An 11,663-nucleotide genomic window follows, 5' to 3' on the forward strand; every position below is an offset into this window, starting at 1 on the left:
TTAAAAATCATTTGCCCATTTCATTCCAGTTATTGCTGCCACATGAATTTCAGTTGAAGTGCACAATATATCACTGTTGGCATCTACCGCTATAAGTATTCAAAATGTCTTGTTTTGTTAGTGTCAACCCTCTCGAATGACAAAAACAAAATCACACCTGTATGAACTGAGCGGTGCAACTACACATGTATTGTTATAGTTACTGTACTGTATTGTACTGTACTGCGTACGAGCCTTCCCGCGTCCCGGGAACATCCATACCGCCAGGAACGCCCCCAAGGGGGCGGCCCAGTTCCGGCAAGCCTTCCCGCGTCCGAAACGGTCAAGAAATGACAGAGTTACCGTATTGCAGCTTTCCGTGCTCGGACACGTATACACATACATACATACGGAACACATAGCTGCGTAATGGAATGAAGGCACTGCTCAAAAATCGATATACATTACAGTAGACCAGTGGTTCTTAAAATGTGGTCCAGGGATCGTCAGGGTTCCTTACACGTAACTGTACCTTTCAATTTGGTTCTATTTGTATACTCTCAGAGTTGTGGCGGTGAGGGGGTCCTTGAAATTAAAAGGTTTGAGAACTATTACTGCAGACTACATGAGCAAATTGGATCCTGCACCTACATTCCATTCCATTACCCCTCCACAGATCCAACTGGTTCAAGGTGAAACCTGGTCCTTGAAAATCGTTAGCATAGACAACTTTCATCATTCTTGGCTCCTACACTAACACTACAAGCAGGAAGGTATCATGCGAAATGACACCTTTTCACCCCCCCCCCCCCCCCCCACCTGCTCTCCATTTCACCCTGTCTCACCCTCCCACCATCCACCAGCAGAGGATATCAGCTGGGTCCATTTGCAGAATCAATGAAAATGAAAAAGCGGGTGCCTTTGGGTGTTATTTCCCTAGAGACGGGAGTTAGCCCGTCGTTTAATGGTGTGGCCAACTATACTGTTGTGCATTTGGGTCGATTCCCGGCCTATAAATGACACAATAGTGTCACCATTAAAACAGGACCCATTGTTTTGTCCGAAAGCACAAATAGATGATGAATCTGTGCTTCGGCGGTTGGAACAGATTTAGCAGTGTGATTATTCAAATACAAATCAGACTGTGGCATGGAGGTCACCTTCCTGTGCCAACAGGGATGAATAGGTGGCATGTTCTCTTGCTCTTCTTTGTTGATCAGTCACGAAGGAGCACTGGGGGAAAGGTTCATTAATGACGACTTCTGTTTAACATCGTTATTGCTTTTTTTTTTAACCCTCTGCTGTTAGTTCATTTGATGTACGTGCCTCGGAAATCTGACTGACTTTAGTCTCTCTGTCATAGTTTGTCAATCTCCTCACGTCATCTACCCCTCCCTCCTCCTGTATTTCTTTCTCGTTCGCTTCCCCCTGCTCTCATCCTCTCGTTCCCTCGCCTATGGCATTGATTCTCTCTTTTCTCCCAATTTATGTCTCTCCACACAGTAATGAAAAAAGCAATGTGGCTCAAGTATCAGTTTCTCTTTCTTTCTCCCTCTCTCTCTTATTCCATGACGTCTTTCGCCACGTCTACACAGTAACAAAAATTGCGTAATGCTCTCTACCTCTCTCTTCACCCTGCCCCCAACTCTGTCTGTCTGTCTGTCTGTCTGTCTGTCTGTCCGTCTTTCTCTCTTCAGTGATGGAGTGTGTGTGTTGGAATGAAGGTCTACTCAGCATGCTTAGTCTTGGCTCCGTTAATAATGGAGCTAACGAGCATCCACCCAAATTAGCTTTTAATGGACTTTGTCTACCTGCGGCTAGACAAAGAGAAGGATGGAATGGAGGATAGGAACGGATAGGAAGCGAGAGAGAATGGAGTGTAAGAGACGAGACGAGGGCTGTAGAAAGAAGAGTGGTTGATATATGAGAGGAAGAGACATAAGGGTAGAGATTAAAAGCAAAAAAGCAAGGACACTCTTCTCAGAACAGCACAGACCTCCACCAAGGTGGCAGTTTGTCTATAAGGTGCTGTAGTTCTGGCTCCATCAATGTCAACTTTTGCCTAATATGATTTCCCCTTTCAAAGTATTGTGGTGGTGTGCTAATCTGTACAGAAGTTATGTGAGAGGCTGCACCCACTCCCTGCTTTTGGCCCGTTGCAGTGAAATGTGATTCATTTATAATGGTTATGGTCAAGAATGCGAAAGAAAATAAAAGCCTGGGTACCGAGGCTAAGAGACAGACAGACAGGCTGTGCTGGTATATTTGTACACCAGTATTCATGGGATAAGTTACTAATCTGATGTATCTGTAACGGTCTCTCTTAACATTAGAAGGGAGAGTATCTGCACAGGTTTCATTTTTTCTTCCCAAGGTGATTTAGATGGTGCAACGTTTCAACCTTAAAGGTTTACGTCAGGTACACCATTCATCATGATGAAGAAGACTTTGAGGTTGAAATGTCGCACTTTTAAAATCACCTTGGGAGCAGGGGAAAAAAAGCTGTGTGGATAATTCTCATTTGCTATTTTTTGTATCGTGCACCTGTTGACTGTTGAACTATAAACATGAATGTTTCTAAGTGATGTGCATACAGGCATTATATGACTAAATCATATGCAGTTGGCATGGTGAGTTTGAACGTGAACATTGAGAGTGGATTATTGGAGTTCACATGGAGGATTGCCATCTGTGTTTTCTGTCCAGAGTCATGTCCTGTGTCCCATGTACTGTCTCCAAAACTCTGAGAATGCCTAATAACGCCTGGAACACACTGCATGCCGTATGTGCGTGCCGGAACGTCTTATGTTTCCTTTCAGTAGCCGTGTTAACGGGTCACACTGCCTTGCAGCGCAGCGCTGCAGTGGCATTATACAATCTATCCTAGAGATTCTCTATGGAGCCTACAGTATCTTTTCTACATGCCTCTCACAGAAAGCAACTAAATCGACCATAAATTAATTGTCATATTGACATCATACCAGCGTTATTTGCATAACTAGTTCCTTTTGCTTCCTTTTCCGTTTATCGTTTTAATGCCTTATGTATCAACAGATTGTCAGACCAATGAAAGTAAAGATTTACAAGGAAAACAATGTGCTTTATCTCATCAGAGCAGATCTAATTACTTTCTGGTCAGAATGTATCTGTCTTTCTGCACATGGTGAATGCCTACGAGTTTCACGTAAAGATGGTTACTCAATCATGTTTCTATCACTTATATAGCAAAAATCCAACCAATCCTCACTTCTCAACATCTGGAAAAAGTCATTGACTTGTGCAATCTTGATTACTGCAATGGTCTCTACAGTACTCTACCCTTAGCTGTTCCTCTTTTCACAAACTAATTAGTACAGAATACCGCCGCTATAATTCTCAGCAACACAAACTGCAGAGAACATATATCACCGGTACTGGCTGCGCTTCACTGGCTCCCTGAATCGATTTTAAATTTATTTTAATAACCTATCATAAGGCATTACATGGCCTAACCCCAGTTTATATCTCGGACTTACTGGTGGCAAAGCCAAATTTGAGATCTCTCAGGTCCTCCTGAAGATTCCTGCGACTAAACTCATAACCAAGGGGAACCGGGCCTTTACAGTGACCCACACTGTGGAACGCCCTACCCTTATCGATTAGAAACGCTGAGTCTGTTGACGGTTTTAAGATCTTGTTAAAAACACATATATTTAGGTTACATTTTGTCTTGTAAATGTGTTCTTCAATGTTGTCAATATTCATGTTTTGCTTTTATTTCTTGTTGTTTTATATTGTTGTTTCACTGTACAGACATTGTAACTTTGTTTTGAAAGGTGCTTTATAAATAAAATGTACTTAGTTACTACTTACTTACAGTGGCTTGTAAATAAAGTACACAACATGAAGCAGAGCTTCAATGGGAACCTCTAACATACAAAAGATCATGTACTGATATTTTAAATGATGAACAATTACTGATTATTTCCATTACAAATCACCCCATAACATTTATACAGTGCAATTGATGGCAGAGTGCAGGCTAACTGTTATTTCTGTCTCAAATATGAGTGAGGAGTTGTTTGATTTTCTTCTTAGAGGGAATTAACTGAAAATATTGACTAACTTTGGCCAACTGATGCATTTACAAAATTGGAATGTTGGGCGGGGGGCGGGGGGGCCTTGCCTCGTCTCCCAACTGAGCTTTGAGTGTATACTATATTTATAATTTATATTGTATAGCCTACTGTATATATTTGAACTGGGGACTGGGGACCCACCGCCCTGACAAGCACACGCACATTGTAGGAGTTGAGGCAGCATTAAATTAAATGTAACTCTGTTCAAACGATAAAAATTGCAGATCGGCTGTTTTCACTTTCCTAAGTACTATTTGACAATTTGGCCAATGTTTTTGTGGTGCAACCACTCCTTTACAGAGCTATGTGTGTGGCTGGGTGCCTGCAGGGTGCCTGGGTATGAGCACGGAAATAGCATGGTTGTTATTCACCACCTGTGCGCAACCTAACACAAACACACAGTATAGTCACAGAATATTTATCTCCACTACGATAATGGTGGACCAGGAAGAGGAACGATACAGGAGCGCAGCTATAAACGCATGTGAGGAAATCCTCTAGAATGATAGTGGATGGGAGCTGTTTTTTAGCATCATGTGATTTCCTGATTACTGGTTTCAGATTTTATGAAATCTATCAAATCCACCTGTGTGCTCCCCCCCCCCCCCCCACTTTCCTTTGATTAGGCATATGTGTTTGTTTGTGTGCTTCCAGTATACGTGTTTGTTTCTGTCCAGTGTCCACAAACATGTACCTTTGTTTCCCGCCTCATGCAGAGTGTCGTGATGTGCTGTTACCCATGATGCTGCGGGAGCTGAGAGGGGCGCTGGTCAGCATGGCGGATGGACGTCATGACGAGAGGGCAAACAGCCTGGAGCTGCTCAACAACATCCTAGAGGTCCTCAGCAGAGACAATGTGGTGAGACTCTGCTTCTCTCGCTCTCTCTCTCTCTCTCTCTCTCTCTCTCTCTCTCTCTCTCTCTCTCTCTCACACTCTCTCTCTCTCTCTCTCTCTCACTCTCTCACTCTCTCACTCTCTATATATCAAACCCTTCTGTCCATGCCCTTAATCTGAAGAAACCAGAATTCCAGAGCATCTTTGAGCTACCACTGACCTCCTTTGTACTCCTATTGTGCTCGCTTTTAAAGCAGTACTACAGTGCATCGCCATAAGCAGCTTTAGTTTCCGTTTTTTTCAGTTATGTGGTGGAAGCAAGCAGCCCCTGACCAATTAGACGCAAACACAGCAGCCACATTCCAGTTAGCTAGACCCACACAGATACAAAAAACCATACAAAGACCCACCAGCACAAAGTTATATGACTTTATCTCTTATTTATTTAGTTGGATACCACCAATGAAGCATGAGTCACTGATGTTTGTAGACAGAACTAGGTGGGGAGGGGACATAATGAAACTCCAGCGTTGATTGGTAAGTGAAAGATGGATGGGAGGCATTGAGAAGTCAATGAGAACCAATGGCAGAAAGTGGCGTGGGTTTGAATCACCTACACAGAGAAGTGTGTATAGTGTGTACAGTATCCCTTTCATTTCTAAAATGAGTTTTAGAGCATTACGAGGAAGGGCCACAAAAGCCCTTTAGGGATTTTATATGAAACAATAAATCATACTGTACAAGTTTTCAGCAACACACTCGCATACCTTTCCTTTTGAATTGTTTACTGTATGCTGTGTGTGTGTGTGTGTGTGTGTGTGTGTGTGTGTGTGTGTGTGTGTGTGTGTGTGTGTGTGTGTGTGTGTGTGTGTGTGTGTGTGTGCGCGCGCGCACACCCATGCGTGCAGTGTATTACTAGACTGGAGAGCAGTTTAATATCGAGTTTGAACTTAGGGGTTGGCAATGCTTTAACTTCAAACGTGTGATTGTTGTTAAGACCACAGACACTTTACTTGTTTCTCCGGATGAAAAACCGTTCCACTTCAGTTTCTCTTGTGCTGGAATAAACACACAGTTCTTTTAACTGTCAGAGGGAAAATAAAGGATAAAAATGAAAGAAATAGAAGCTGTTCACTGCCAGGTGGAGGAGATGATGAGTATGAAGGAAAAAACAATGAAATGAAAAGAAAGAAAGACAAAAAGCCAAACAGACAAGTTGAAGAAGTCTTATATACTGTACCGCTGCTGACAGACAAGGATGGAGGGATGGTTTTTCTTTTGTGTCAGAAAACAAGAGGGTTCAGACGGATGATAAAGGTCATCGGTGAGAGACATGTCAGGGATGGAATGAAGAATGAAAACATGTGGAGAGAACAATATAAAATAAGATGACCAGTGGGGGGCGTCTTAAACAACTGCTCTCTGAGCCCAGCTGCTACCTCCTTCTTTGCCTTCCGTCTATCTCTGTCTCGTCTCTTCTTCTCTTCTGTCTCTCCCTCTCTTTCTCGTCAAGGCAGCTGTTTTGGGGATAGGAGTATAGCTGATTAAGTTGCCAACTGGAGCGATGGAGAAAGTGAGATGGAGAGATAGTGGGAGATAAAGAGATGGAGAAAGAGATTGAGAGAGTGTGAGAGAGAGAGAGGGAGAGATCAAGAGAGGGAGAGAGAGATGGAGATAGAAGGGAGGCTGAACAGATGCTCTGTCCCGGGGACTAACACTAGGGAAACAACGCTGTGTAGTGTGTGATCAATAGGAGAGGTATGTGCTGAATGTCTGATCTTCTGTTGTTTTGGGTGTTTGGGTAGTAGATGGATGACAGAGAGAGAGAGAGAGAGAGAGAGTCTGACAGTCAGACAGACATGTGCATATGAACAACAGGGAGGCCAGTGCTCACTCTGATTTTATCTCTTCAAAACAAGATTTTATGCATTTAATTCCACCTTCCTGCTGCCAAGAGGGATGATTAACCAGCTGGTCTGCAGCATCAAATAAATGTGTGTGTGTGTGTGTGTGTGTGTGTGTGTGTGTGTGTGTGTGTGTGTGTGTGTGTGTGTGTGTGTGTGTGCGTGTGCGTGCGCGCTCGCTGTGTAAGCCTGTTTCCACACACAACCAGCTCCACACAACACACAACCATAACAAATAAGAGGCCAAACTGATTTGGACTTCCTTAGAATCAACAGCTGCCCCCATCTGTGTGCGGAGACTCGTACATCCTCATGCATGCACGCACACACGCACGCACATACGCATGCACAGATAATATAACACACACTTGCACATTTACACGCGCGTACACACATACTGTACCGTATTGATACACTTCATCATCTCCTCTGTACCCAGTGGCTCAGTGCTTCTATGGTTTAATTATGTCTGCCTGGGTTTAATCAAGTCTCTAAATCTTCTACCACCGTGCAATGACACACACATGCACAGTGTGGTATTTCCTCCTTTATCAAGATTTTTCTTCTTTTTCAATAATGTCAGAAAGATGAAGATGAATTTCCTTTTATAGAATGAGGCCACATTAGTTTCAGTATTGGTTTATGTTTATCAGAGGCTGTTATGTCCTATAACTCCCAAACACACAAACTCCGTCCTAAATTAATCCAAATTAGGCAATATAAGAAAATCAATGTTGATGCATTCATTAATGATCTAATTTCAATTAACTGGGACCAATACCAAATAATTTCAAATGTTCACGAAGCATGGAGATGTTTACACTCTAAACTATTGATAAACATTCCCCTTTGAAAACTTTTAAAGTCAAGGGTAGCCATCTTCCATAGATCTGATCTTACAAGCACCATCAGGCAGAGAGATAAAGCATGGGCTGTGTATCATAGGACAAGAGATCCTGCTGACTGGGAGAAATACAGACTGCTGAGAAAGTAAAATCATGACCAGAAACTAGGGAATATCACGTTTTTTTGCTCCCGATCCAATTCCGATCATTTGATTTTGAGACATACCGATCTTTCCCGATCCGATCTTAATATTCTTTATATAACACTTATGCCATATCACAATAGCAAATATCCTAATGTATGTCACTCTAGTGTATAGTCTGTTGTGCTGCCTTTCTAAAATGTGACTATACTTTATTAGAATTGTGTTTTTCTTTCTATGAAAGCATGGAATCATAGCAAAAATAATGATGTATTGGTCAGGGCTGGGTGTCAGTACACCCAGAAACGCCACTGCTGAGAACCATTCAAAACAAATTTCTTCCATGCCAATGAATGACCTGATTTTAACATAACATGAGAGCTGGGTTTCCCTAATGGGTTTCCCTAATGCCAATTGGCATTAACACTTTAATAAAGACACTGCCTGACAGGTATCCAAAGTCCAAACCTTGTTAAAACAGGTACCAAACAGTGGCGGATACGGAACATGCCTATGACTGCGCCTCGAAAAATCTCACTGCAGTCTGTTTTTTAGATATTATAATGTCATAACGTCAATATGACAATTGAGCAGTTGTGACGAATAACCAATTTATTCTGACCACTTATCCATGATTTATATACATTATGGATCATTAGTATGCACTTATGGTTATTCGTCTCAACTGCTCAATTCTTGCCACTGTCTCTGATTGAAGTTCAAAGCAATCACTTCAATATAGAAAGTGAAGAAGTACAAAGTAGACAAAAGTACAGAGATGGCCATGGAAATAGCAACAATAATACTATTAAAGTAATTTTGTGAGTTATACATTTCTCCACCTACGCTTTCCCTCTCAGCTTTGTACAAAGGGTTGAGGAAACCGCATGCTTCTTTTAAAACCACGTCACGAAGTGTGAAGGTCAAACCACTCTCCCACAGCTTTAAGAACATTGTGCTTTTCTTCATAGTGTCTACTGGACTATTATGCATTTTGTATTTATGGTAATAATTATTGACCACTCATTTTGTATGTCCGTGGCAAACATTTTGCTGGGGGAAAATGCCCATCACAAGCCTGCATGTTGATGACCCCTGCTCCGGAACTCTAGATAATAGTCTATATAATATAAGCTATTTGTGCTAATAACACGACATTCATTCTTGCATTGCACGTGTCAATCTGCGTGCCAGTGCTATGGAGATGATATCCAAAGTGCCCTCCGCTCATAAAGCGCTGTCTGTGGACACGGCTCTTAAATCAAAGTCCTTTATAAGTATGTAGCTGCGTGTGCTGGTGTCTGTAAAGTGCACCCAGCGGCTCCGTCACAGTCACAGTCCTATAGCTAGTGGGTATGTAACCGTGTGCTGGTGTCTGTAAAGTGCACCCAGCGGCTCCGTCACAGTCACAGTCCTATAGCTAGTGGGTATGTAACCGTGTGCTGGTGTCTGTAAAGTGCACCCAGCGGCTCCGTCACAGTCACAGTCCTATAGCTAGTGGCTATGTAACCGTGGCAACAGTGCACATGGGCAGGAACTCTGAAACTCAGATTAATTAAATATGTGTATTTACAATCTCACTATGGTGCGACTGAGTTTTGCAAAGTTATAAACTGATAGATTTATTCTTTTTTATGCTCAACTATCCTAAGTCAAATGAGCGCAGGTGTTTGCAGACCTCTTCTACAGTATTGTTAAAGGCAACCTAAATGGTTCTACAGTAGTACTATCACTAGGAAGTTAGGAACCATTCTGAAAAGCCTAACCAAGTGTTTATTTTGGTTGCAAGTTTGGTCATACAGATTTTATTCAAGGGGACATTTCTTGTTTTCTTATTTAACTTCCTAATAACTGCTGTCCCCCTGTAACAGGCTAACACAGTCTGTCTGTTTGTGTTTATTTCCCTGCCTGTCCCCATCTCTCTTTCCCCCCTCCGTCCGTCTGTCTGTCTGTCTGTCTGTCTTCCAGGGCGAGACGTTCCAGCATGTCCAGGACATTGCAGTGTCTCTCCTCAGGATCATCAACCGGACTGTCATCACTATGGGTCGAGAGCACGCCCTCATCGTAAGTGCTGCATGTTTCTGATCGTTCAAAACCATGCAGTGTACTGGACCAGAGAGTGTGTATTGGTTCTGTCTGTGCTACACTGTACTGGACCAGAGAGTGTGTGTTGGTTCTGTCTGTGCAGTGTCTACTCTACTACTGGGTCATAGACCTACAGTATATTGGACCAGAGAGCGAGTCTACTGGGCTAATAGACAGTGGCCCAGCCTGTGTGCTTTCTGGTGTAGAAGGGCTCTCCTCCCCTCCCCACAGCAGGAACACTGACATCACCGCCCCTCTGCACTGTTATTGGTTAGCGAAATACAAAGGAAGTGGGCTTCCTAAGCCAGCTCGTCCAATGGGTTCCCCCTGGCTTTAATTTTTGAGCCGAATGCGGATGAAAATAAAAGACTGGGTACCGAGGCTACTGGGCTACTGTACCCGATAGTCCAAACGGTTAGGACACATACCACATGGGCTCTAATAGAGTTCTACTGTACCCGATAGTCCGAACGGTTAGGACACATAACACATGGGCTCTAATAGAGTTCTACTGTACCCGATAGTCCAAACGGTTAGGACACATAACACATGGGCTCTAATAGAGTTCCCGGTTTGTTTCCTGGACCATTTGCTCTATGTCACTCCCCAACTCTCCATCTCTCCCTGAAATGACAAATAAAGGATGAAAAGCCCAAAAACTAAAAAAAGAGAACCATTTGTGCCCGTTTTGGTCCAAAAGCACTGTACAACAACTAACCCTTCAGATTAAAATACACACCTTTATTGTACATCTGAAGTGTAACAGTTACAAACAGCTGCAACAGCACAGCAAAAGAAAGAGTTGGATAGTGTTGGGTGTCTTACATAATGAGACATCCTATTAGAATGTGATGCCAGGACCGGCTCTTTGGAAATGGAATGGTTAAATAGTGTTGCCTGGCAAGCAAATTGCAGGTCCTATAATTTGTGGAACATGGGCCAGCATGTTGTCACTGACTATAATGGCTAGATCCATGTCAGCTGTTCATTTAGCATTTCTAGAATAATGAATGTGTGTGTGTGTGTGTGTGTGTGTGTGTGTGTGTGTGTGTGTGTGTGTGTGTGTGTGTGTGTGTGTGTGTGTGTGTGTGTGTGTGTGTGTGTGTGTGTGTGTGTGTGTGTGTGTGTGTGTGTGTGTGTGTGTGTGTGTGTGTGTGTGTGTGTGTGTGTGCGCGTGTGTGTGTGTGTGAGTGTGCATACTGGGCATGTGAGTGTGTGTGCATGTGCGCACATGGGGAACAAGGAAAATACACTGTATTCCTGAAACAGCTGTGAAACACTGGTGCTGTGTGGTAATCAAATAGAGATTCATTCTCGGTGTCAAATGAACTCGACATAATTTGTGATTGGCTAGCACGGCGCAGTCTGAATCTCTCATTCAACCGAAAACAAATAAATTAAATAAATTAAAAATACACATTGGAATTGATTCCCCATTGTGCTCTCCAAAACCCTGATATCCATTCAACAAGACCTATTCACCTCAAGAGCTCAACAGCCTTCATTTATTTTTTTAAATATGTCCTCTTATCATTCCCATTTTCAATTAAACCCAACTTTCAAAGTGTTTGCCAAGACACAAAATAGACTCTCAACCCCTTTATTGCGATTGGATTTTGGAGTTCATTGGATTTCAAACCCATTTCAGATTTCAATACGCTGCAAATCTCTATTATTGTACAGATACACTGCAGCTGTCAGCTTTTTATCTGCCTTGGCTTTAGTCCATCCACACCTCTGTTTGTCTGTCTGTC

General features: G+C 42.7%; 1 protein-coding gene across 2 annotated transcripts in view; it reads left to right on the forward strand.

Moving 5' to 3' along the window:
• dock2 (dedicator of cytokinesis 2) overlaps positions 1-11,663 on the forward strand; it is a 149,181-nt gene that overhangs the window by 56,172 nt on the left and 81,346 nt on the right. For both annotated transcript variants that reach the window (XM_080774161.1, XM_080774160.1), the window contains exons 25-26: positions 4,814-4,956; positions 9,793-9,888. In XM_080774161.1, coding sequence (XP_080630287.1) covers positions 4,814-4,956; positions 9,793-9,888 — 239 coding nt within the window. The remainder of the gene's footprint in view (positions 1-4,813; positions 4,957-9,792; positions 9,889-11,663) is intronic.

Source organism: Protomyctophum bolini (assembly GCF_963924005.1).
Source record: "Protomyctophum bolini genome assembly, chromosome: 10".
Taxonomy (NCBI): domain Eukaryota; kingdom Metazoa; phylum Chordata; class Actinopteri; order Myctophiformes; family Myctophidae; genus Protomyctophum; species Protomyctophum bolini.